Source organism: Tetrao urogallus (assembly GCF_951394365.1).
Source record: "Tetrao urogallus genome assembly, chromosome: 2".
Lineage (NCBI taxonomy): Eukaryota > Metazoa > Chordata > Aves > Galliformes > Phasianidae > Tetrao > Tetrao urogallus.
In genome coordinates, this window is record NC_136814.1 from 51647702 (window position 1) to 51675616 (window position 27915).

The 27915-nt window shown below is 39.4% G+C and overlaps 2 protein-coding genes across 2 annotated transcripts; one reads left to right on the forward strand and one right to left on the reverse strand.

The window, feature by feature from the left end:
• Positions 1-1611: 1611 nt before the first annotated feature.
• On the reverse strand, positions 1612-19294 carry PEX3 (peroxisomal biogenesis factor 3; the record flags this gene model as incomplete). Its single annotated transcript, XM_079550821.1, has 12 exons — positions 1612-1695; positions 2120-2216; positions 3326-3448; positions 4192-4262; positions 5158-5314; positions 5575-5629; positions 5739-5805; positions 7242-7366; positions 8547-8590; positions 12633-12714; positions 14021-14152; positions 19222-19294. 12 exons carry the CDS (start codon positions 19292-19294, stop codon positions 1612-1614), a joined length of 1110 nt encoding a protein of 369 aa, XP_079406947.1.
• A 149-nt stretch (positions 19295-19443) lies between these two features.
• On the forward strand, positions 19444-27397 carry ADAT2 (adenosine deaminase tRNA specific 2; the record flags this gene model as incomplete). Its single annotated transcript, XM_079550337.1, has 6 exons — positions 19444-19488; positions 19583-19687; positions 24649-24799; positions 25736-25842; positions 27171-27243; positions 27357-27397. The coding sequence occupies 6 exons, from the start codon at positions 19444-19446 to the stop codon at positions 27395-27397; spliced, it is 522 nt and encodes a 173-aa protein (XP_079406463.1).
• Positions 27398-27915: the final 518 nt, after the last annotated feature.

The window sequence follows — 27915 nt, forward strand, 5'->3', positions numbered from 1 at the left end:
TTTGTGTGAAAAACTGAGCCTTTATCTTGACCTCTTCGCTTTTTTTAGTCTGTTTCTTGGCAGTTATGTGAAAAGGGGCAGTAGATTTTATTTATTTTTTTTTTAAAGCCCTGAGAAAGAACAAGCTCATGGTCAACAGGTCAGACAACTGTGCATAAAAGTTGTATACTTTCAGTGCAAGAAAACTGAGAGTTTTATGGAAATATTGTAAAAGAAAAAAAAATAATGCATATATATAAGCCTTAAAAGAATGAACTTTCCAGTTGTGTGCTACATCTGGCAGCTTCAGCTGAGATGGATACTGCCGCTGCAAGAACACTCGTAATGACTAGCAATTAATCATGAATGCATGGAGACAATGCATATGTACATTTTAATCTCTAATGATAAGATAATGAGAATCACTAACAGAACTATTTTGAGTAATTCTGTCCACGAGTTCTGAGAATTTACTTTTTTTTTTTTTTCTATGTTTTGTATCATGTCATAAAGTTAAGGCTGGCTCTTGTTTACATCCATTATTTTTACAGTTACCAGAGTGCCTTCTGTGAACTATGGACTATTAACAACAACAAAAACTATATTTTAGCAATTTTTTTTTTTTTTTTAAGGATTTGTTGCTAGGGCTCCTCAGCTTTGGCAAGAAGACAACATTTTAAGCATGAGTTGGATTGTGTCCAGTTGAAAAATTCCCAAACTCATCACATATCAGGACTAAGAATGGTAGGCCTGCATGTGAAATTTGCATGGAGCAGGAGATGAAAGACAACAAAAACCAGGAATATTTTCAGTGTAGAAACCAAAGGCTTGAGTAATCTTAATAAATGCAAAACTATTACTGAGTAAGTTAAATTCACTGTCTTTTTTCAACTCCATGAGGCTTTTAAGTGACAGGCCAAATGAGGTATTGCTTTTTCTGCTAAGTAATGTTATTACACACGCACAAAGTTTACATTAAAATATTTTATTACAATACAGACAATTAGCCTCAAAATTAATACAAATTAAGATAAAATATTTACAAGTTAATGTGTACAATGTAGCTGTTTGAACAGCATAAACAAGAACGTCTAAAAATCTACATTCTGTAAGTAACAAAGAGAGCACCCCCAACTTGTTCAAGAGGCATGGGCAGCAGTTGGCAAAGGCTTTCTGAAGAATGAGGAGCAATGTTTGTAAAGTCAAGGGGAGAAGTCTTTTACAACAAAAGAAAAATGTGAACCCTTACTCGGTTCTGTTATTCTTCAATTAATGTTTTTCCCAAACCATACACCCCCCCAGGCCACCAAGTTTGTTTGTTTTAGTAACTTCTAGAAGTACTGCCACAAGATGCCTTTCAAATGCAATAAAAATAATCAAATTATGCAAGAGTTTAACAACTTTTTAATAGAAAATTCTTTACATACAGTGATTCTTTCAACAAGAATATTTTGATTGGCATTTGAAATAGAATTGTATTAGAGAGAACGACTATGGGCTCACTCCCCGTTTTTTCAGTATGTTCTTCCTGCTGCTCAGCCACTCCTACGCCATTATAAAATGAACCCCAATCTCAGCAGTAGTCACAAAGATGTGTTATAAATACATGATCTATTCCTAGTAATGTGCAGTTCATTTCTCTAGTTGCTGAGGGGTACTAAAAGCTTCATAAACATTAGCAGCAAAATCTTTCATTTGTTCCATCATCAGTAAGTCCTAGAAGAAATTTAAGGAATACATTTGCTTAATCAAAACTATACCCACCACGCTTCTGGTTTTACTGCAGTACGTAATTGTGCCGATCATGAGAAAAGCACCTGGCACTCCTCCTGAGATCTAGCTCAGACCTTTCAATTGCATGAAATTCCTGAACAGAACTCCAAATACAACCAAGCTGAGACTTGGTTGTTTTTTTTTTCTGCTTCTGCATTGTTTCATTAAGGGAAGAGATTATAGGAGAAAAAGCTTTTTTTTGGAAAGTACGGCTCTACAAAAATTAATTTTCTAAATTAAAAAAATTTATGTTACTTATTCCTACTTGTTTAAGCCATTGAAATTAAACAAAATAAGGTACTTTACTAAAAAGAAATAACATCTCAAAACTTCACTAGAGATATTTTAAATGAAGCTAGATTCTTACCTGAACAAAGTGACTGGGTGTTTCACTGCATACTGAATGGATCTGTCCATTTATTATTGGAATTATCTTGGCTAAAGGAAGACTGATGCTGGAGAGACTAGAAGAGAACAAAAATTATTGACGTAGATTTGCTTGGATATTTGTAAGACAACTGTGATTATTACTAATCTATATAATTTCTACTTCAAAAATAAGAGTTGGAAGTAGTTAGTTTTGGATAGACCACAAACTGGAACGTACAAGATGAAGGTTTGTCCCTATTTTCATTTAATATAGAACTACCAAAGAAAATTTTATCAATTGGTCATCCTATTGCAGTTTCACAACTGTTTCTCATGCAAAATGAATGTTTTAGCTACAGTATTTGCCTGTGTATATATTAAGGTAGTTGCTAGACGTGTCCTTCTATAATCTCAGACCCTTACTTAACCAAGCTGAGGAGAGACAGCCAAGCTAAAGCCTTTAGGATATTTTAAGCAATGTAAATAGCTACATTTCAATACAAACATTACTATTTAAGAGCCATGAGTTATTAAAACAAACATACGAAGTTATTATTCAAAGTATTCATTTTAGTATTTTAGGAATTATATTTCTAGGATTTGAACGTAGCTTTCAGATTTCTAACACACTGACATGTTCTAAAACCAAGATAACCTCAGAATAAAACCTGTCTTTCTAACAGTCTTTTAGAAAGGAGAAGATCCTGAATGTTTGCATTTTTTCCAACATACCAGACAAGAACCTAAAGCTCTGTAGGTTACACTTACTTGGAGAACCACAGTTATGTCTACCTTCCCTGAGAACTATTGTAATTAACAGTCAGAGACTTGGACATATAGAGCTATCTTTCTCCCAGCCTCCTAGGGGAATGGTGAAAGGACATCTCCCAAACTCAAAAGCAGTCTGTTTGTACAGCACTGGCAAAAATTGGAAAGTATCGGTCTTCTGATTTCTGCTTTTAGATGTGCAAGTGATGGTAAGAAAGACACTTCAGGAAAATTCCAGCGCGTTCTTGGCTCGGGAGAAACAAGCAATACTCCTTGCTCTCTGACCAAAGCGAAGAGACCATATTTATTCTTGAAAAGCAAGAAACAAAGTTATTTCTAGCATGAGAACTTCAAGTAGGCAAGAAAATCCCTGCCTGTTTTAGAATTCACATGATAGTACGTCATAGTAAGAACCACAACGAAAGAAAACATTTACCTATTTACAGAGCCATTCTGAGAGAAGTCCTGTTCAGTAGGTCTGAAGAACTCCGCCATATTGTCCAGCAGTTGACTGAATCCTCTGTTTAAACACGTGCTCAAAACCGTACTGAAGTCTGGACTGAAGAAGTAAATAAGTGCTGTTTTGATTCTTAGGATTCATTTTTCCAAAACCAAAACCCCTGCAAATCTCAAGAGTATGTGAGGTTCCCAAATCTCTCCAAGTATCTCCACAGCAAAACAGTCAACAACCTCAACACTACCCTAGAGATACTAAAAGATAAAATGGAAAGCATTCCTTCCTTACCTATTTCTTACTAGGCAGTAGCACTGAGGGACTCATCCTTAAAATGCCCCAGATCTCTAGCAGTTACATTCTAAAAACAGTTTGGCATTTGACTCTCTTCATTCCTATTCAGTGCTCATTTTAGAAGCCTCACTGCAGTAGCTCTTGGAGAAGGATGCATATAACCACTCATAAAACCATGCATTAAAAACAAATTCTGATAAGCCAAAACTAGTGTTCATTTTATCAAAGCAAGTAAATGCAAAATAATTACTCTCAATTTGTGTCAGAAGGGATGTACTTCTCTTTCCCTACATAACAGAAAATGTGAGGAAGAGGTACCAGTTAGCTGTGATAAAGCATCCTTGTATTATTAAGGCAAGATTATTTCTTACAAGTTTCAAAGCACTCAAATTTTGAAAATCCCAGCCTTTAATTATGGAATATAAAAATTTAAGGCAGCACAGTGGCTGAAAGGTCACATCTAGCAAATGAAAGTTCACCACTTTCTTTATAAAACTAATTGTCTCACATAAACTGTAGCTGTAAGGAGTTCGATTTGAATATTTTCTGTATACCTTTCCAGCATATCTCTAGTTTCATTAAGTAATTTAATTGTTGCAGTGTCTCTTTCTGTGAGTCCACAAGCCTAGAAAAAAACAAGACAGATGCCAATTAGTGAGAAATCCATACGAATCATAAAAGTAAGGGTGGAAATAATTTTATGTCATGGCATTAAGTAAAGATGACTGTTAAGACATCTATTTAATACAAACAATTTATCACAGATCCTTTATAAATCTATGTGCGTTGCTTGCAACTGGTCACTGATTTTGTGTGTGATTTCTTATTTTACTTAAAAATATATATATATATTAAAAATACTGGCAGAAAATACCATGCTAATCAAGCAGCTGAAATAAATGCTGCATGTTAGCATATTAACTTTAAGAGATAATTGCATGGGGTCACACAATGAAACCTCAGTTTCTTCTTCATACCAGTATAATATCAAGTTGAGAACCAGTTTTCACCAACCTGTGATATGGCTGGAGTCAAATACTGTTGGAAAATTTGGGAAATTACATTAATGTTGCCACTTAGATAAGATACGCCTGGCTCCTGATTCCTGTTCATTTTCCTTCTCAAATCAACAAAAAGACTTGGGCACACCATCACTTTTTCCAGCACAGCATCTCTTTCAGAGATGATGCCAATTGTTCAGGCTCTTTGCTGGTGCACAAGTAAAAGGTAATACATTTCAGCTTCGGACTATGTTAAGCAGCACTATGCTATGGCATAAATCATGGGCTAAAAGCACTAACATGGCTGTGTTTCCAAGTTCAAAGTTGACATTTTCAATCAAGTGTGAAGAAGGTACAACTTTCCTCATCCTAGACCAAAGAGATAAGGATACTTGACATTTATAAAGAAAGAGGTACTGCCTTTTATCAAAGATTCAGTTACCACAATGTAATTAGAGTAGTTATGCACTCCTCCCTCTCCAAAATAAAGAAGTTAGATGAAACAAATAAAACAAGTACCTGGGTAGCGAGGGGGTTTTCTTCATCTGGCATCAGATAATGACATAAGGGAGAATAAGGTGCGACCTGATCTGAATCTTTATGTTCCACTTCTTTCCTGATTTCTTTTAGTTTCTGTTCCAGCTCCAGAAGAGAGAGGGCATGCTTAAGGGAAATACTGAAAAGATGGAAAGACTATTAATTTTGCAGTCAACATTGTAATGATGTAGTGTTTATTTACTGATAATATGCTCACTGTAGGATCCCAATCGATACTGGTCTGCACTATTGCGTTCCCAACCTGCCAAAAGCTTGGTCTTGGAAAAAGTCAGTCTGCCTTTTTTTTCACTTTTTAAATTCTAATAAAACTCATTGCTGTGGGAGCAGTCACCACGATAAAGACAAAAAGCTAACTACAAGGAAATATGGACCTCTTACCTTCCAAAAACTTTATGCACAGCTTGTTTAACAACAGTTATTAACTCAGTCAGTCCTAGAACAAAAAAAAGTGTCAAAGTTATTCTAATTATTTGCTCAAGTCTAAAGAAAAGGAGCATCTTTTTTTACACAAAGGAGTAAGTGGTTTATAAAAAATATCATACCATCTCCTAACAGGTGCTGGATACTTGATAAATATTGCTGTTGAACCTCAGGGGGAGCTAATGGTGTCTGTGGGGGGAAAAGAAAAAGTTCTGTGAAACAAAATAGAAAACAACACAAAAATCATTTCGAACAGGTAGCAAACATTTTCCTTCATCTTTATAATACCCTACAGCAGGCAGAGTCCCCCACTCTCAGTGCAGGTCTGGAAAATAACTAGTAACTTAGTAGTTATCTGCTGAGAAGTTTCCTCTGTATCAGAGTACTGGAAAATGCACAATATGAAAATCAAAAGTTTCTTTAAAGAAAAACTGAGAGAGGATCTCAAAATTAATTGTATCTTCCCTTCAGTATTTCACAGCTTGCTGTGGTTCCTTCCAATCACATGTTCCTACCAATATTTTCATTATACTTAAGCAGGCTATGAGGAACAGCAGGACACCTACATTTACAAGTTGTCATAGTTGAACTGGGAGATAACGGTCCCCACCCTAAAAATTAAACCTGCTGAAATAGGATATTTATGCTCAACCCTAGCAGAAACCAGAGAAATCCCTTGATAAAAAACAAAGCTTTGGGGAGTTGAAGAGAATGTCTGTTTGTTCCAGCTAAGTGCCTCAAAGCTGATTCTGTCAACCCACTCCTCTACTGGAAAAGTAATAGAAAGGAAACATTTCTACTCCAGAGCCTCTTTGCCCAAAAAAGCCTTTTCAGACTTTACAAAATGCAAACGTGACCTCCATTATCTCTGGCTTCCCTAATGAAAGCTTTCTAGACCCTTCAGACCTGCCTTGACGTGCTGCCCCTGGACTCCCAGCAAGAGTGATCTGAGAGGAGCATATACCAACTACTAAAAGTTTGCATTCATTATTATTAGGTGAGCTGTTCAGCAATTTGCAGATCTTATTCTAGACATTTAGTTACTCTAGAATCTACTATTATTGAGCAGTAGATACATTGTATAAACAAAAACCAAGCTTCCACCTCATCAACAGATACTTCGTTAGGTGGCCTTCTAGAGTTAAAAAAAAAAAAAACAAAAAAAACCCCAAACAACTAACCAGTCTTTATTTCATTTCCTTTAACGCTAAGAGAATTTAACTGAGGAGATTAATGTACAAGCTAGGAAGAACTGAGCATTTACAGATGTATTTGCATACACATCTTGGATAATTTGCACAATGTTACACAAAAGACTACAGAAAGCAAAGAAATGACTAACTCTGATGCTCAGATTGAAGTGGCTGTCTTAAAGCAATACAAACGCAGACAAAAGGTATTATTCAATATTGCTAGTATTTTGTTAAGCAATATTATCCCCAAATAATCTGAATTTAGAGACTACAATAAAATATCAACAAACCTTACTATCAGTAATCCCTTCATGTCTCCCCATCTTACGACACTTGTTCATTCAAACATTGCTGAGCTATGCCTATCTCTCACTGTCTTATTCTTTCACTCCCAAGAATATGAAATTCCAACCTTTAAAACAAGAAACTTACTGTGCCATTCTTGCAGACTGCAGCATTATCTAGGTAGATGTAACCGCCAATAATATTTAATTGGACTCGCAAAAGAACTACCAGCATACAGGTACTATAGACAGCAACAATGCTTCTTGTGAAACCTTGAGGAGAGACAACACAGCAATTTCAAAGTCAAGGAAATAAGGGCGAGTCAATAAAGGAGGGTGTTCCCAAGACCCAAAAGTACTGACGATTTTTAAACACACAGTGATTTCTCTCATTGGTTGTCTCAACACATACTTTTATAAAACATGCCCCAAATTACCATGAGTCTAATATGTGCAGGAGCATCTGCTGAAGCACTGCCCCATTTTAATCACAGCATCAGAGAATATTCTGAGTAGGAAGGGATGCACAGAGATCAGAGTCATACTCCCAGCCCCAGAGAGGATCACCTATAAATCAAACTGCAGATCTGAGACTATTGTCCAAATGCTTCTTAAACTCAGGATTGTTGTTGTGACCACTTCTCTGGGGAGCCTGTTCCAGTGCCCAAAAGTCTCATATAATTATAGAAATTGCTCCAGAAGGTGTACCCTGTAGCAGTGCTGTCAGATTCTCTTTCTATCTTAGGCCAGGAAACACACGAAGTGTGTTAACCCTCACACAACTAAGACACAGAATGTCTAACAGCAGTTATGGGAGAAAAAAAAGTTACCTACAGCAGAAGTAGCCAAAATCAGGGAAGCAGTGATGGCAGGCATAATAAATGGAAGTAACAGATCAGAAGTATTAAATAATAATAATAATAATATTTAAAAGTCTAGTGATTTTTCACTATGTAGTTATCTGACTTCCCTTCCACTGCTTGCACCAACCAATATATAAAATGATGAACCAAAGGGTTCACATAACTTCTGCTGTGATGGTGACCTCAAACAGGCTTGAAAAGAGAAAACTGTTGGCTGTGCAAGGGCTGGAGTACATTACTGAGAGATGTTTTCTGCTATGTTCAGAATTGAACTTTGTGAAAAACTAGACTGATTTTTCTGTGATTGTACAGAAAGTCCTCACAAAGTTTTGTTGAGCAGGATAACATACGAGGGCCAATAAAATCCTTCACATTGGTTTTTGAGCATCTGCCTTCCATGGGTAATATGAAAAAGTCCTTAATAAGGAAATTTGGTGAGAGAGCGTATGAGAAACTTGCTCAATATCACGTCACACTATCTTTGTACCTGCTGAAACAACTTATTCTAGTCTGAAGCGTGCACTTTGAACGGTATCATTGTAAAATTTATACTAAATATTAGGTAGATGGAATCATTCATTTATACTTACTTATTATCTTTAAATCCTCCCATATTTCTAACTTGTTTGCTGGCCTGTGGGGAAAAAATAAATTGAAAAAATGTATTATAATTAATATATTATTATTATTATATAATTAATTATAATTATTATTATAAATTGAAAAAAATAAATTGAACTATCAAGCACTGTATATTTTCCTTGGACATTAAATAAAACGTCAGTGTTCCAAGGCAAATTCATTTAACTATTATAATTACTTACATCAGATTTACCTCTACAGTGATTTACTTCATTCAAGAAAACAGTATATAAGCAACGCATGAAGTCACAGAAAAGATACCCAAATTTAAATGTTTAAATACAGTATTTATTGATGTCAATTACATTTATACCATCAATTTTGAGTTCCTATACTAAGCAGTCAGAAAAAAAACATGGATTGTACACAAAGTAGTTCTTCCTAGGACCTTGACTGTGCATATATTTAACATAGACCTCAGTTCAGTAGGGCTTTCTGTACCCACCTGTGCATAATAAGCAAAGGATCAGAATTTCTATCCTCCTTGCTTAGGAGATTTACCACTGTTTGACTTGGTTTTAAAATACTGACTAGGTTATCTAAAAACAAAGCGATTGTGACCATATGTGGAAAAGTAGTCTACCCACATAAATGCCGTAAACTCAAGGGTTTTTACCTATAACGGACCCACAAGGATTATTGAGTCCAACCCCTGGCTCTACACAGGATCATCCAAACTTGGGGCCTTGCCCACTGCCCTGGGCAGCCTTTTGCATGCCCACCACCCTTCGGTGAAGAAGCTTTTCCTGACACCCAGCCTGTCCCTCCCCTGACAGCTCCATGCCGTTCCCTCGGGTCCTGTGGCTGTCACAGAGAGCAGGGCTCAGCACTGCCCCTCCGCTCCCTGTGAGGAACTGCAGCTGCCACGAGGGCTCCGCTCAGTTCCTCTGCTCTGGGCTGAGCCAACCAAGGGAGCTCAGCCGCTCCTCATACACCTGGCCCTCCAGACCCTCTACCATCTTTGTAGCCCTCCCGTGGATGCTCTAATAGCTTGATGTCCTCATACTGCGGCACCCAAACCTGCACCAAGTGCTGGAGGTGAAGCCATACTGTGCAGAGCAGTGCAGGACACCCCTCACCATCACTCAGCAGCAGTACTGGGCCTGCTGCACCAGGCTATGGCCGCCCCTTGGCCTGCCAGGGCACGCTGCTGGCTCAGATTCAACTTGCCTGTTTTCCCTGCCTGCATGCATAAATGCATCTAACTAAGACCTATGGCATATTTAGGACTAGTAAAGAGACATGATTTTAGCAATGCAATAGCAGACGTAAGAGCAAGCTAACCACCCAAGAGTTTTATTCAGCCCTTCTCTCAAGTGGATCAGTATCAGTAAGTAACGTCTACAGTATCTCATTGTGGAGGAATCAATTTGCAGAAGTAACTTAGAGAAACATTTGGTAATTTCTTGGGATCAGAAGTAACACTTACATATTTAGCACACACAGTGCAGGCCAACCTGTTCTTAGATTTTACAGTAATCTAGTTAATAAAATATATAGACTTTTCACAGGCTCAGTTAACCATTAAGCGATGCTTTTATCTTTCTGAAACACGTGTACTTTAGCATTAGTTTGCCCATTTTATCAATCACAGATAATTTTTCAGCTCACTGCCATTAAGTAATGCACACAATTATAAACTATAAAATCTACAACTCCAGAAAGAAGAATATTTAAAAAAGAAAAAAAAAAAGGAGAGAAGAATCCATAGCACTTCACTTTTTACAAGCAAAATCAACAGCTTTAACTCATTCAAAAGCCAAAGACTTCAAAAAGAGACAGTAATATTTCTGTAGGTGAAACACATGACAAGCCTCAATACGAAAAGCCTTACTTATAAGGAATATACTTTCTATGCCAACAGAAGACAGGACAGCACACCAACATGAGCCAAATGCATTTGTATTTTACAGTAAAAAAAATACTTTTTTTTTTTTTTTTACAAAGTCTTTTCTCACAACATAAGGCAACAATCAGTTAACAGCTTAAGACTGCATGCATTAAGCCTAACAGTGGCTTAATGGAAATAGATTTTTCAGTCTTCACCTACTATTCAATTTTTATTTCGCATTTCTTTACTTAGAAAAGCAGTAGCGATGCAGACAGTAATACAAACATAAACACAGTTTTGGAATAAAGTTTGTAATGAGTACATGGGAGATATGCAACATCTGCAAGACTACAGCAGCAACTACTTTCCCCACCTCATTCAATCTCACTGATTTGAGAAAGGTAGGACAGAACAAGAGCACTGGTAGCCTTGTGTGGTTCTCACTTTCTAAAAGTTTACCTGGAAGGCTGAAGAAGTCAGTCTCTTATACTGCTTATACTCCCAATCTGTTCCTATCCTCCCCAAATTACTAAAATAATGTAAAAAGGTTTTAAATTTAAGGAACTGAAAGGATTTTAAGTTAAAGGACTTCTCATAGATGATGAAAGAAAAAGACTGTTTATTTACAGATGCTAAAAATGAATGTCTCTGGATCTACTCTTGCACAGGCAACAAGAGTGACACTGGAAGGGTCCAGAGCCATGTGATTAATCTTCCAAAATCAAAGTGGAAAGAAAACAAATCTATACCTTTGCGTACAGCACCTGAATGCAAAGCTTCTTGAAAGGTTCTCTTTAAAGCCTGCTCTGCAGCCTCATTTCATGATCTGTCCCTCCCAGCCCCTTCTCTACCCTTCAAAAAGTTCAAGCATCTATTTAGAACTTCCTCTGCGTAAGTCAAAAAAGGAAGCACAAACTCTATTGTAAAATACATTCCAAATTAGAGTATCCAAGGATATTCATGGTCTCAGCTGCATGTAACCAATATTTTAAACATACACACACACAAGTTTGTTTGTTCTCAGAAATGCATGACAGAAGTTATGCAGAAGTCCCATCACCATTTCTGCTGGGATTATTGGAATCCAGAAGTCTGCTTCTGTATCCATAAACTGCTCCAAATACTTCAACAAATTGGTGACACTGGCTACATTCTGATCAAAGAAAGCATGCTATAGAGAACAAACAAGGCCACTACTTGTTTTGGACATGGAATAAGAGACTATAGTCCAGAAGACAGATCTGGTCATCCACAACATCCCTTATTCATTCAGGTTAATTTTCACTAAGTAGAACTATGGGAAGTACATTAAATATTCCATACAAACTAACTTTTTCCAGTTACTTCTCATTTGGGTTGACTATCACTCAACTACAGTACCCAGGTTCTCACATCACATATTACAAAGCCATTATTTAAGCATAATTCCCATTCTAAGTATCACATTCTGTCAGGTTCTTGGGAGAGTATTTGACTGGAAAAAAAGTCAATGATGGGATTGCCAATTTATTAAATGCTGGACAGTTGAAGTTACAGCTATATAAATAAGTTAGCAGGAGCTAAACAGGAAAGGTAGCCTTGGGGGAGTCAGAAATCCTATGTCAACGGCCTACAGTAACACTTTTACTCCTTCCTCAATGCCAAGCAGCTTTTAAAGCATGCTACTACACACTTTATTTAATATGCCACTTGTTCTTACAGTTCTAATGAAAACAAAGGTGTTTTCTGACATGGAGACATTTGTCTTAAAGCATGACATGCCTCTTTAACTTCTGATAACTCACTTCAATTTGTAACATCATTTCAGATACCTTCTACTACCAATCATGTCTGATCTCTGTAAGATTACATAAACATTTTTCCAACTAAAAACATAGTTAAGATAGTCAATTTAAGACAAAGTACTTATAGTATCTAATCTTCCCTTAAATAGAGCATTTTAACAAAAATCATGGCTCTCACTGAAACATCTGAAAGTGATAACTATCTCCTGTAAAGTTTGGAGAATGCTATACCTACCTATCAAACTACATCTAACATGACAAAATATTTATATAGTGATTTCAAAATGCCTTAAGACTAGTTATTCAACAGGACGCAGAACAGAAATCCTGCACACTCTCTACATTATAAATACATCATTTGAGGAAAAAAAAAAAAGATATCAAAACAAGTTATCTTCAACACAATGAAGTAATCTTACCTATTTTTAAGAAGAGATGTAAGACTCTCAGAATTTAACTGATGCATTAAGGCATCCCTCAATGTAGGGAGCATTGACAGCACTGTAATTGAAAGAAAAAAAACAAAAATGTAAACCAAAATTTTTCAACATACAAAAAGCACCATTAATCCATACCCCACACTTACTCGACAGCTGCTATACTGTATTGGTCCTATTTACTCTACATACAAAGCTGGGAGGACAAGCAACCTAGGAACTCCTGCAATTGTCCTGCACACCTCCTTCCAGCTAGGGTAGAATGCTGCCCTTACATGGCTACATGGCTATTCCTGACTCTGCCTGCAGAGATATGCTCACATCCTGCAGTATCTGTGTATACGCACCTTCAACTCCCCAGAAGAGTAATCAGTGCATTTTCATCCACACTGTTGTATTTCTCCAAATAGGAAGAACAAATCTGAGTGTTTTTCTGCTTGTTTTTGTTTCCTCCACCCCCCACAGTAAGAGAACAAAGGAAAGGTACATTTTAAATCAAAGGAAAGCTGGTGGAAGAAAATGCCTGATTTCCAAAACATCCAAGTTCTAGTCTACCACTATATGATGGGAACAAGAAGTGGTAAACAAAAGCACTCGCAGAACATGGTCAACGCCACAAAATAAAAAAAACTCTTGGCAAAAATGCATGCTGCCGTACAGAACATACTTTGTATAATTAATGGCAAATAAAGGCTTAGTCCTTGCAGTAGTCAATACCAGCAGTCAATACCAAATGGAAAAAGATAATAAGGAAACACAAATTGCTCCAGAGTAAACAAAGTGCACAGAAACCATTTGCAGTCACTTCATAAACCGCTACAAATTTCAAGAGGAAAAGAAAACACTGCCCAATTTGTGTTGCAGAAATAGTTTTGAAAGGTTTGTGTTCCGACTCATGTCCTCCCAAATGCAGAGATAAATGCTAGAATAAAATCACTACCATTTTTGGTACCTTTCAGTTGTTCAAGTGTAGGGAATTAAGTGTAGGGAATATATTTGCAAATCACAATTACCCTCTGAGATCTCTGTGTGGTTTACTAGCCATGTGCTACAATGAATAAGGGAATTAATCCTGCAGTAAATTCTGGGTGCTGCTTCACACATCCATGAGTTGAGGGCAATACAAAAAAGAGTCTTGAACTGATAAATCACACATTACATAATAGATGAGTACACACAAACCAAGGATTACAATCACCCCTTGAAATCTCTTCAATCCTCTGTTCCTCCAATTTAGTCAGAAGTCATAAGATGACTATAATTTATACACTACTACTTAGTTAAGACTTCGAATTCACCTTCCTTTCTTACTGTTATAAATCCCCAAATAATTCCACTTCTCAGGAACATAAACTATTTCCTTATCTTACCTGTCATATTGCATGTCCTCTGATTACTCTCAAAATGATACTGCCTCCGTGCTTGGGCGATGTATTCAGCTGCCTCTCGTTCCTGGATTTCTCTGATTTTCTTCTGCCCATATTTCCCCAGTAAATAGACTCCTACAGAAAGATTTTCAGATTACAAACTGCTTTTAAAATGTGAGCAAAGCCCCTTTCAGCTCCTTTCATTGGCTTAAAGCCGTAAAGGTATGAAATGATTTGAGAGAAGATATGTGGGTCTCAAGTATTTTAATAGTAATGAGCAAACAACAGCACTACTCCAATTTTGAATTCAGTTCCATTTTTTGGTCATTAAAACATCTCAGTATATTCTACAAAACTACCATCGCTATTTCAAAAGGTTTGTCAACTTTGTGCCCTAATATTTATGGTCACCAAAAAAACAAAACAAAACAAATCAAAACAAAAAAACGTTATTCAATTCATATTGGCAGCACGTTTCCCAATCTGCAATTGCAAACCTGACCAGTTTGGAACAATCTTGATCACTTCCATTTTTTTTAATCTTATGAGTCTTTTGGGAAACAAGTGAAAGTCGAGCTCTCCTGCTTCAACCTTCTGGCAGACTCAGCCAGCACTTGTCACGAATCACCCCATCAGATGCAAACTTCAATGCTACAGCTTCCTCAATGTAAAGTACAGTTTCACCACTGTAAACTCTTCACCAAAACGAGACTTCATAAATAACAATAATTTTGCTTCTAAACACAATCAATTCCTGTCAAGAATATGTATTTAGAACACAAACTTCAGGATGCTGATTTTCACAGCCTACTGCAACAGCAGCAATTGATTTGTTTATTCTAAACAAATAGTTTTTGAACACAAGATTCTTCCAACTGTATTTAATTCCGCCACATACGTTGCATTCAGACAGAACCATATGTCCAAAAGACAAGCTTTGGTTCATTCCCCCTCCTCCCCAAATAAGCCATTTAACTCCAGGTTTTGTGACAGAAATATCACCCAGGTTTAAAAAAAGGCTCTTCCCGCACTTGCACGTGGCATGGCAGTCACGAGACAGTAAGAAGGAAACAACAAGAACCATGTGCAGGCCCCTTAGTAATACGCAGGAGCAACACCTGTGTAAGTAAGATGGAGGGCACTAATTGCCTAACAGTTGGGCACTCTGCAGTAAACTGCCACCTATCTCACGAGGGTCCAAAGTTGCACTAGCAGCCATCCAGCTTTCAATGCAATTGAGTGAGGCAACACATTAGGAGTTCAATTTCCTCCCTCCTCCTCCAAACAAAGGTGTAACTTTGACCCATCACTAACTGATACTGTGCACTCCAGCTTCGCCTTTAAGAATGCGATGCATAAAAAGTTAGCTGAGGTGAAAACTGCATCATCCACAGAGCTTAAACAGAAACAATGAACAAAAAAATGTTTTTGCATGTGAGCAATGCATGGATACCAACTGCTCTCCTAAATGCCTCAAGTTGTTTGCAAGACTTGATGCTGTGCTCAGGGAATTCCAGTCCTGCTCTTGCAGCTTTATGAAGATGAACACTTACACGAGTTACTGCTGCATGCACATTTCCTGATTGAGGGGTACTTCAAGGAGCTGCCTGCCTGGGAGTTGCGTGTGTGCTCACATTTTGCTTTGGAAATGCTGTATCTGTATCGATACAGAGAAGAGCTGGGAGCAGGACCAGAGCAAGTCACATCCTAACAACTGCCATAAAGCCAACATCAGCTAAGGTAATTGTAAGAAATGAAATCGATGTTTTGAAGACTTCTGTTGTTAAGAACAAGCAAAGGAAACGTCAACTTTTTACAACGGCTAAAATATCTCCATTTTACTTCTCAGTAGGAGACAGGAGGTCAGCAGTAAGTGGCAGTGGCAGCATTTGCTCATATCTAATTAGCTAACAGTTGTACAGACAGATTTTCATACATTACCTTTCCCATATGTCCCATACAAAAGCAGGAATGAAGAAAATTCAGCAATAATGAGACTGCTCAAAGGATAATTTCTATGGAAACTATCTCCACCTTCAATAATGTGGTTCAGCATTTCTGAAGCCCACAGGTTCAGAGAAGCAGATTAGTGGTGCAAGGAAGGATTACAGCCACTGACACCGGTGCACTCAGGTATAGGAACATCAGCAAGGACCTTGAACTACATTTCCTATTGCTCTGTAACCGGTCTACAAAGTGAAACACATACATTGGCTGACCTACAACACATGCGACGTTTGGGTCTATAATATCTGTCTCCTGTGGAAGCAATTTATCAGAGAATTGAGAGAAACATGCTCCAGTTTATCACTGCTGTATAGTTTCTTCCCACCTAGATAGAAGTAATGGAAATAGCTTACAAAATCCACAGGCTCTTACACATTCATGACAGTGATTTCAAACCAGTTGGAGATTTCTCCCATCACACCTAAGTAATGACTTTCTCCCTAAGCTTTTTCCTTTTTCCCCTCCAGGCTGGATGTGGCTCTGGGCAGCCTGGTTTAGTGGTTGGCAACCCTGCACATAGCAGGGGGTTGAAACTCGATGATCATTTGTGGTCTTTTTCAACCCAGGCCGTTCTATGATTCTTTCTTCACAGGTGCAACTAGTAACTAGGAGGCATCAAGTTTCAGGAAATCTCCTTACAAGTCTATGTGATCTTTACCCCGCTGTCATACTTCCCTCAAAAAATAATTAAAAAAAATACCTTCAAGAATTTCATTATGTAGAAATGGTGCTGATATACACAAGTCTGCACTCTTCCAGAACATCAATAGCTGCATGTGTCATGATTTGCTCTTACATACAAGTAAACCACACATCAGCTGACACACAATCATTCTGTTACGCTTAAAAAGTACCTTCAAAATAGGAAAGCTCAAAGCCTCTGTTGGCACCACAAACTTCTATCAGAACTCATTGAATGCCTTTGCTCTCTCTCACAAACCAACACAACCATCCCAGGTAAGAAGACAGACTTCTGAACCAAAATGCTCTTCCGGCAAGCTGAAGGTTGCAACAGATGAAATTGAGTAACAATTAATTCACTGTTGAAATCAGAACTGCACATTTCAAACACATCCTGCACTTGCTCTTCTACAACACTGAGATAATGACAACAGTGAAGCATTTTGTAATATCCAACGCAATCTGCACTGAATGCTGAGCATTGAGATAAAAGCCAGTTTAAATCTACTTGTCCAGTAAGAACAAATGGATGCAATATGTCCTCACAGCTGAGACACGCGAGCTCTTTCTCTCTGCTTTAAATAACACTTCTCATGGGTTTGAACTCTGAACCCTAGACTTTGCTTACTTCAAGAGATTTAAATCTAGGACTAGAGGGAATGGCTTCAAGCTGTGCCAGGGGAGATTCAGGCTGGACGTTAGGAAATACTACTTTTCTGAAAGAGTATCAGTCACTGCAATGGGCTGCCCAGGGAGGTGGTGGAGTCACCGACCCTGGAGGTGTTCAAGGAACATTTGGACTTTGTGTTGAAGGACATGGTTTAGCGAGTACTATTGGTGATAGGTGGATGGTTGGAGGATCTTGAAGGTCTTTTCCAACCTTGGTGATTCTGTGAAGTCAATTTACTTTATATTGCTAGAAGAACAGACCCTTGAAGAATGGGTTCCTATGTGGTGGTCTTTCCTAACTTCAGGTGCTCTCAATAAAAGGGAAAAATTCAGCAGAGGCACGAGTACCAACTCATGGTTCTTCAGTAACTCACTGATAAAACACTGCACCAGTAATAATGCAGGGACTCTTCTGTACTCTCTAATGAATAATTAAATACTCACAGCACTCTGCCCATGAGCCAAAGACTTAAAATCCTTAGGCTTTTGTGATGCTCTGTTTTCCCTTGTAACTTCTGCCTTCCCAGCAAGTGCAACTATAGCTTTTAAGAAAAATACACCAGAAATTACAGTCTCTGACATTACATCAGCAGATAAGCTGATTTTTCAGAAGCACAACAACTTTGGTTTTTTTCTCTTTTTTTTTTTCCTTAGGTCTGGCAGCACTTTAAATGACTTTGATTTTGTCCCTGATTTTTAGTTAGTTAGTTGCTTTTTTTTTAAATATACTTCATCCAGTCAACAGCATTTCAGTGAAAGAGGTGCTACGTGAACAGTACCAACCGTCAGGAAAAAGCTGCAAGTTTGGTGATGCCAGGATGGTTTCCAGGCTGGCAAAGGGCCATTTACAGATAATGAACTCAGGATTTCAGGGTGGCAGGACTACTGAGAGCCATCAGCTCTACCGTACCTGCTTTCCCAGTCAGACATCAATCCACACTTCCAGCTGAGGCTGGAGAACCCATGCTTTCTCTATTCCCATTTGTCTGCCTGCCACTCTCACAAGGACAGTGGGAGGTGAGGGGGAACAGCTGGCAGATTACAGTTTGGCACCTTAAAGTAAGCCTCGTTAATTTAGCATGGTGGGCTGCTAGCGTGGAGGCTCAAACAGGTAAACATAACCTTCTTTTGTGTTTGTGAAGGCAGAAAGCCTGCAGGGAAGGGGCAAAGTGGTTTGACCGTGAACACCAGCTAACCGAATATCATGCACCCACCAGAACCTTTTGGAAAAATACAGAAGGAATCCGTGCTGGAAGGGTGTAGAGGCCACAAGTATATCCACTGCACCCCCCCAGAAGGCCTCACCTGAATCAAAAGCAACAAAGAGAGAGACACCAAATGCACTGCAGAAACCTTACAGCCTTCAGAACACTGAACTGCTCAAACAAGTTCCTGTGGGCACAAACAAATCAAAGGCTCCTTAGCAACTCTGCGATCTTTAATTCTGTGCCATTTGCATAAAATACATGGAGATCTGACGACTGAGCGTGCAAAGACTTGGCCGTGTCGTTTGAAAAACACCTCACCTCCGCCGAGAAAACATAGCGTGGCGTTTTATCGCCAGAGAGACAAGTCCGAGGTGTTCCTTTAAATCTAATCCCACTCGAACTAATCTCGTAATAACTCTAAAGAGGAGCCTACCAGACCGTGCCCCCGTGGCTCAGACGGATCTCTGAGGGAAGAACGGCTCCGACAGCCGCTCTCACAACCCCTCCTCCACCGCTACCCCGCGAGCTGGGGCCCGGGCCGGCCGGGCGGCACTCGGGGAGCGGAGGGTCCCCGAGAATGGAGGGCCGCGGCTCCCCCCGCAGCCACGGAGCCCCTTCGGCCGCGCCGCGGGCACTCACCGCCGAGGAAGGTGCCGAGGACGAGGCATTTCTTCTTGTGCCGCTTGAGGAAACTCCAGAGCGACCGGAGCATCCTGCGCGCCCGACACGGCCACCCCTCGCCTCCCTACGTCAGCGGAAGGGGCGGTGGCAGCAGCCCCCGGCGGAGCCCTCGGCGGCCCCGCCCGCGGTGCCTCCCCGTGCGGCCCCCCGGAAACAGCGCCCGCGCTCTGTCGGGCCGCCATGGAGGAGGACGAGGCAGCGTGGATGGAGCGGGCCTTCCTCATGGTCAGCACGGCGGGAAGCCGGGACGGCCGCGCGGCGGGGCTGGGCCGTCCCACGTCCCCGCACTAACGCGGCCCCGCGCCGTGTCCGTCCGCAGGCTCAGGAGGCGCTGGAAGCCGGGGAGGTGCCCGTCGGCTGCCTGCTGGTGTACGACGGCGCGGCGATCGGGAAGGGCAGGAACGAGGTGAACGAGACCAAGAACGTGAGTGAGTGAGTGAGGCGGGGCGCCGCGGTCTGCGCGCTCGGCGGGGAGCGGCTGACGGCACCGCGGTTCTGCCACGGGTCGCTTTTGAGACGGGATGTGAGCGGGCCTGGGCAGCTTGGCGGGCGCTTGGGGAGACGGACGGCTGCCGGGCCTTCCGGTTCGTACTGACAGGATCATAGGACCGCTTGATCCTCGTCCAGCTAAACACCTCCGCACTAACAGAGAGAATCCGTAAATGAATAAAAGTCTCAGTTTGGAAGGTGAGGGAGAAGACAAGGACTAGGGAAAGTGGATAACTAACAAAACCCCACATCTTATTTACAGAAATCATTTCTTTGGCAAAGTGATTACCTCTAAAAATGTACCTTTGAACTTTAGACCTGATGCTTGCAATTTTAGCCCTAATCTTAGATCTTATACATGCTAAGAGGCCCATTAAAATCAACAGGGATCTTGGAAGATCTGTGTAAGTGGATCTGAGTGCAGGATCTGGCTGTAATTCGTAGTTGATGCATCTAATCTCAGGGTGGAATAAAAAGTGAAAATGAATCTTTTGAGTTGGTTAAGCCTCACCTGGAGTACTGTGTCCATGTGTGGGGTCCTCAGTACAGGACTTTAAAAGTCATCCGGTCCAACTCCTCTGCAACGAACAGGGACACCACAGCTATATTGGGTTGCCCAGGGTCTGATCCAGCCTGGCCTTGAATGTCTCCAGAGACAGGGCATCCACCACCTCTTTGGGCAGCCTCTTCAAGTGCCTCACCACCCACACTGTAAAAGACTTTTTCCTTATATCCAACTTAAATCTACTCTCTTTAAGCTTGAAACAATGTTCTTTGATTTACGCAGCTTGGATGTATTTAAAGTCATACCTTCTTTGGGGTTTTGTTTTCCCCTCTTTTCCCCAAGCCTCTCAAAAGACTGTCTGTGTGTTTGCATTCATTCTTATTCTTCTCCTGTACATCCATTCCAGCTTTGATCATGAATTCGGTTAACCAGACTATGTTTTATTCCAGATGGACTTTCTATTAAGTCTCGATTGATAGCAGCAGTATTTCCCACTCTTCCTGGAAAAAAATTTGCCCATTTTGTCTGGAGCTGCCTTTGTCTTTAATACTGTTTTGCTATACTTTGTGTTCTTTTTCTCCCTACTGCTGTCCCTAAAACCATCCGCTTCTTGAGTGATACTCTGACCCTGTTTATTTTTATCACATCTCTCATCACATGTTTGTAGCTTGTGTAGCTTACATTATATAGGTATTTCTCCAATTAATGCCCATGTCCCAACTGAAAAAAAAAAAAAAGAAAGAAAGAAAAATGATCCTTGAGCATCATTGCTGATAGGTTTTCTCAGAGCAGGTATTTATCTTTCCAGTGTAATTTCTCTTCTTTGCTTACTTTTGTATTCATTTCAGTCTGCAGTCCTTCCCTACAATTCTTCCCTTCTTAGGAATCAAATCACCACAAGGCTTTATGTCAAATAAATTCCCTGTTTTCTCCTTGTGTAAGTCCTTCCTCTGTTCTAAGGGACTGCAGTTAGGTGCAAGCAGTGTCTTCTTTACATCTTCTTTTATCCTGTTCCTAATCTGCTCATCTTGTCCAAAAAATGTAGTTGCTAAAAGCTTTCAGATTTTTTCAGTCTGTCTCTTGTTACCCTGCATACTCTGTTTCTGCCCAGTGTGTCCATTGCAAAACACACAAACATCTGAGATGCTGCTTCTTACTCTGTGTGAGTAATTTTCAGAATTCCTGATCATCATATTCTTCTGGAAAGTGTTGATACTGGATGATGTTTTTATGTGTTTTTATTATTTTATTTATTTAGGAGCATGGCTGTGGCATCACCATTTCAAAATTATTAGATGTGTCATTACTTGCATTCATTGGGCAATAGTGCAACAAATGTCTGTGTAAGACACTAGTTTTCAACAGCCTGGCAATAAGTTCACATGCTGGTGCCAGCACTGTGTTCCCTCTGGCTTCTCCCACATTAGCTTGCTTATTCACAGTCTTGCCTCAGACCAACCTTACAATTTCTTCTTTTTAATCTGTATGACCCTTCCCAACCTGAACTATTTTTTTAGCATCTTTATTTTCATTTGTGATGCAATCATATGCTTCCCACTAAAGTGTTCTTTCCTATATGTCATTTGTTGATACTTGCAGACTCCTCATCTTTGTTATCTCCTGTTGGGTCATTGTAGCACATGTCTTTGCCCACGGCATCTTGCACATACAGTATGTGATAATTGGAATTGAAACACTGCTCACACTCTTAAACTACTAATGAAGCAGCAAGACAAGACAGAACTTTGAACACTGGCCTCCTTTGCTCTCACTTGTTAGTTCTTGTCAGAGTTCTAGAAGGTAAGCTTTTCAGGGTGCTGATGGTATCTTTATTTGTCTATGAAAACATTTGGCTTTGCTTGGGGTACTCTTTTAATATCTCAAGGCTTTTTACCTGGTGACATCAGCTTAAAATAGTTCCTCCTTGAAATACCATCTGCCACTCTCTAATAGTTTTCCCGTTTCTACATTTAATTGCTTTTGTTGTCTTGACTTCACAACAACAAAATTAAAAACTGAGTTGGCGAATCAAAATGAAAGTTGTCTTTTTTCATATGTTATTTTACACAGAGTGTGTCGTTAAAATACTGTCAAGGCATAGCTCAATTTAAAACCTAAAGACAGATCTATAAGGTCAGGATTTTTTTCTCCAATATCTTGTCTTTAAGAATGACCGTTATAAGAGGCTTTAAGGAAGAAACACTATAAGAGGCTTTAAGGAGAATTGAGAAAAGACAAGTGGAACCCTTTCCCTTGCATGTCCTTTCCTCTTCTGGAAGTGAACAGCTTTGGGAGTAACTTCCAGAGCCCAAGACTGTGTCTGGATCATTGCTGCTGATGGCTGTGTGTGCACATATCCGCCACAAATCTGTCTAAACATTTTTTGAACTCTTTTATGTTGTTGGCTTCCATAGCATCCTGTTGCAATGAGTGCCACAATTTAATTACTTGCTTGGTGAAAGAGTACTTCCTTCTGTTTGTTTGAAATTTGCTGCCTGCTAATTTCATTGGGTGCCCACTTGTGATGAGAAATAGTAAATCAAAATTTACTGTTTGTTTTTTCCATATTTTTCATGATTTTTTAGAAGTAGTTTTCTTTACTTGGAAAAAAATAATGGCTGTGTCTGATGAGTTAACATGATCTAGTCAGTGTCTGTACGGACACTGTGCTTTAACTTGCCTACGTTTGCAGCTAGGGTTGCTGAGGAGTTGAAAAGCCAATGTGGCATTGATGTATTGTCCTGATCTTAGGGGGACAAAATTAGAATAGCCTCAACTTACACTCGTGTGTTACAGTGGCTGTAGTTCAGAGGGATCAGTGTGCAAGAGGGCTTTGTGTTTGATGTCTTCGTAAGGTGTGTGCACGAAGACTTCAGCTGATGCACTCTCTTTGTTCAGCAAGGGAACCTTCATGGCAGTATTTCACTGGTAGCTCTGGAGGAGTCATGTCTACATATTGATTCAGATCCATGTTTTTATTCTGAGTAGATTCGTTACGATGACAGTCCAGATTGCAAATGCACTCGTGGAATCAGTTTCTTGTCTGCTTACCAGGCTTTGGATTGTGTCTCACAGGTGGCAAACTCTTCCTTTCACATGAAGATGCACTGCTGGAGCATACCTAATGCACTCCAGCTGCTGATGGACATACTCCATACAACTAAACTGGAACTGATCCAGCGTGAACTCCCCTGCATTGATGTCAAGTCTTACTCTGAAGATACACTCCTGTTTCACTGCACTATTTACTAGTGTGGGCACAGGCAGTATAAATCTCTGTAGGAGTTTTAAAACATTTCAAAACAACATTAAACTTATCACAATTCGATAGATGCGTGAGTGCCATATAGTTTACAGCATCTTACAGTTATCCCCACTGATCTTCACAAGGCTGAAACATTAATGTAAATTCATGTATTGACAGGAAGTTATTTAAGATCACACAAAGACTTATTTAGCAGAGGTAGAAGTATACTTTGGATTGCTGAAGTCTTAGTCTAATTCATGGGTCAAAAACCTCCATTTTCCAAAGGAGATTAAAAAGGAGAATGCTGACAACCTTAATTCAAATAAGTACCAGGCTCTGTAACTGGAGAATCCTTTCATATCTAGTGCTTTGTGATATTTCTTCTGTGAGATTTGACTGGCAAAGTACACTGCTGCCTATTACATGAGAATCTGACTGTACATGTATGTATTAGTGAACGGCATTAAACCTCATACAGACTGAAAATACTGTGTGTACATTGTAGGCCAAGCAATTCCAGAAATACACAGAAGTTAATGTGTATTTAGAATACATTCATTCTGTGCAGACAGAGGAAAATCCTCAGAGATGGAAAGGTACCAGGTAGGAGCAGTTTCTTACTATTGCCAGAGAAATTCACCTGGCAGGCATTCTTGGTCTTTGGGAGCAAGCTGTGGGCTATGTGAATTGTTGTAGTGGGCTTTGGATCTCCCTTTAACTGCAAGTAGAATTTTCATGTCTCATCTTATGCTATGCTGGCGTGACCAAAAAACAGGTCGAAGAAAAAAACTGGTTTGAGCTTGTGGATCTTGTGTGTGCTGGGTTGAAGATTTCTCCTACAGCTGGGACTGCACGGAATTGAAAATATTTTCTCATGAAATTTCTTTTGCAGTTTGAACAAGCAGAGTGGTGTGCTTGAATTAGACTTCTCAAGAAATTATTATCTTAAATATTTCATAGAAGTGAAATTAATTGAACTATTGATAAATTAGATTATAAGATTAGATTGACCATTGTATCTTTGACTTGAGTGAAGATTAATTTTATGACTTTCTATTCTACTTCCATTGCATCTGAACAAGTGAGATGGTGGAAGCTGCGTATCTATCCAAAGTTAAAGAAAATATTTCTTTTTATCTCCTAGGCTACTCGACATGCAGAAATGGTGGCAATTGATGAGGTCCTTGAGTGGTGCCAGCAACACAAGAAAGATCACGAGGAAGTGTTTTCTCATTCGGTATTGTATGTAACTGTAGAGCCTTGCATCATGTGCGCGGCTGCCTTGCGCTTGATGAGTATCCTTTCATGATATTCATGGTGGGAAACCATAAGTAAAAGTGATAGTCATTTCATAGTAAGCCCACAGAGAAGAGTTTGATAGTGTCAGGCAAAGCCAACAGAGGTACCTTACTGTATGAAAGTCTGTATCATCCTCCTTTTAGTGTATGGTAAATAACAAGAGTGAAAGAGAAATGGTGCAACGATCACAACAATTTATCTTAAGAATCACAGAATCACAGAATGGCCTGGGTTGGAAGGGACCTCAAGGATCGTGAATCTCCAATTCCCCCGCCACAGGCAGGGCCCCCAGCCTCTATATCTAATACTAGACCAAGCTGCCAGGCCCCATCCAACTTGGCCTTGAACACCTCCAGGGATGGGGCATCCATAACCTCTCTGGGCAGCCTGTTCCAGCATCTCACTACTCTCACAGTAAAGAACTTCTCCCTGACATCCAACCTAAATCTTCCTCCTTCAACTTAAAACCATTTCCCCTCATCCTGCAGCTATCAACCCTTTCAAAGAGTTGACTCCCCTCCTGTTTGTAGGCTCCCTCTAGGTACTGAAAGGCTGCAATGAGGTCACCCCGCAGCCTTGTCTTCTCCAGGTGAACAAGCCCAGCTCCCTCAGCCTGTCAAGGATATAAAAATACACTTTAGAAATATGTTAGTACATAACGTAGGATGATCTTAGTTTAGTGTTGGGTTTTGAACAGTGCTACATGGCTTTATGTTTTGGGATTCATGCTTATCTTCTGAGAAACACTGAATGTACAATTTCAGCAATGCATCTTAGATTGTTCAGAAGTTAATTTTGGTTTTAGGAGGGAGGAATTACAGCGCAAACTAATTTAGTTTGAAAAGTACAAGTACATTTTAGTAAAATTTAATGAGAATCAGGCTACTTTACGTCCTGCTTGCATTTCACTTCATACCTTAACTCGTTCACATAAATTCCACGAGTTGTATATGGCTGTCGAAATGAGCGATTTGGAGGTTGTGGCTCAGTTTTGAGCATTTCCTCTGATGATATCGCAGACACGGGAGAACCATTTGAAGTAAGCTATAAAATGTTTTCCTTTGTTTTCAGCTAATATAGTGTGCCTGGCCTGGTTAGTATGCTTTGAGAATGTTATGGATCAGATTAAGGGGACCCAGGTGGAAGATGAGCAGATGTCAAGTATACTTGACCTAACAAGAAAACAAAAAATTAAGTCCTTAGAGAAAACTGAGGGAAAGCCTGATAACAGTCATAAATTATTTAAAAGGATCTATCAGAGAGGAAAGGAAAGAATTATACTCATGGTACAAAGTAAGGAATAAATATATCTAAAATATGTGTGTTACTTAGAACAATAACAGTATTCTACAGAGGGAGAGAAGGAAAAAATTGTTTTAAGTGCAGACTGTACAAACACACAACAGAGATCGACTAACAGCAGTGTAGTAGGCTATTGTTTTTTAGCTGAGCCACTGGAAGTGAGTGTATGACGTGTTTGTGTTCTCAGTCCATACATAAATAAGGTGAAATGCATTACCTTAGATCTACTTCATATAGTTCAAATCTCAAAATAAACACAGACTACAAAAGTAGCAGGTGAGATTTAATTTAGGCATGAGGAAGCTTTTCTGAAAAATAAGGTTACTGAATCACTGGAACAGTGTATGGAGAGAAACAGGCACCTTGCTCATTTAAGAAAGGTTGGGCAAGTGTTGAACAGAGGTATAATATACATAACTGTAGATGGTTTATGGCATTATATACCTAAATGCCTATGCATGCATATGCATGTATAGAGATAAACTATAGCCTTACATTTATTAAGTTATAAACAATTGTAGATTATCCTGTGTTATACCCGAGTATTGACAAGAGTTTTTTCCACACTTTATGATTTAGTGAATGTAAAAAATAATAAAATTCAGCATTGTAAATAAACATTAAGGGCTCAAGGCTCAGAAAGGATTTCGATCAGTGGACAAGTACTCTTTGGCAGTCTACTATTAATGTCTTAAGCATCCTTCTGTCAGACTACCCATCTGAATTAATTTGTAGAGTCCAAACTGCAAGTTGTTCATTTGTTGACAGTGGCACGTGATATTTAATTTTTCTATATGTTCAGAGGAAAAAAAGGAGAACATTCTTGTAACTTTTAAGTTACTAGGGAAATTATGAACTCTACTGAGCCTCAACATCGTGTTTTTAAAATGTATTAGGAACCTGGAAAGGAAATTCTGTGACCTTCAAGCAGTTAAAGGTATACGTTAAACTAGCAGAACAGACAGTACAGTACAGTGTAGACAGCACAATTATTCTTTACTTAAGACATTATTGTAAAACACGGCCTGTGTAATTCTCAGATTCTCACCATTGTGATTTGAACAGTGCATTGGTGGTTATCGTGCCAAAGACGCAGTGGAGATGTTAAAAGCTTTCTACAGACAAGAAAATCCCAATGGTAGGTTTCACGTTAGCGGATCTATTTTGATCCCACAATGTAACTTCAGACAGTGCTGGCACTCGTGTTTTGTAATTCACTTCTGGTGTTTTTTCCCTGTTTCTTTTTTGTAGCACCAAAATCAAAAGTACGGAAAAAGGACAATCGGAAGTAGTCCTACGGTGACAAGAGTTAGAGGTGCACCAAAACGCGATACATGAAGTTTTCTTCGGTGTGTTTCTTTCTCAGAATGTGCAGTCAAATAAAACTGTATTAAATGTGTTCTGTGAAGCGTTTCTACTAATAAGATGCTGGCTTTTCCTGCATCTCTATGTATGTCTGTGATTTTCTGTTATTATACATTCCCAAACAGAAGAATAAGTGACTGTTCATGAGTGAGAGGAAAATTCGCAGTCCAGGTTGCATTGTTTACAGCCAGATGGATCCATTATAATGATGCCATTCTGCACAGCACATTCTAGAGTATTTTATTCCCTTCTGTCTGGAGAAGCATCTTGCTTTTCAAATGTTTGCTTAGGCAAGTAAGTAAATCTTTTGGAAGATTGCATTTTAAAGACCTTCACAGTTTTTGTGTGTAGGTTGAGTCAAAAGGCATATAAGGCACAGGACAGTCCTTGAAGATTTCAGATAAGACCATTGTAGCAGTTCTTTTTGAACACTTCTTCTAGCATA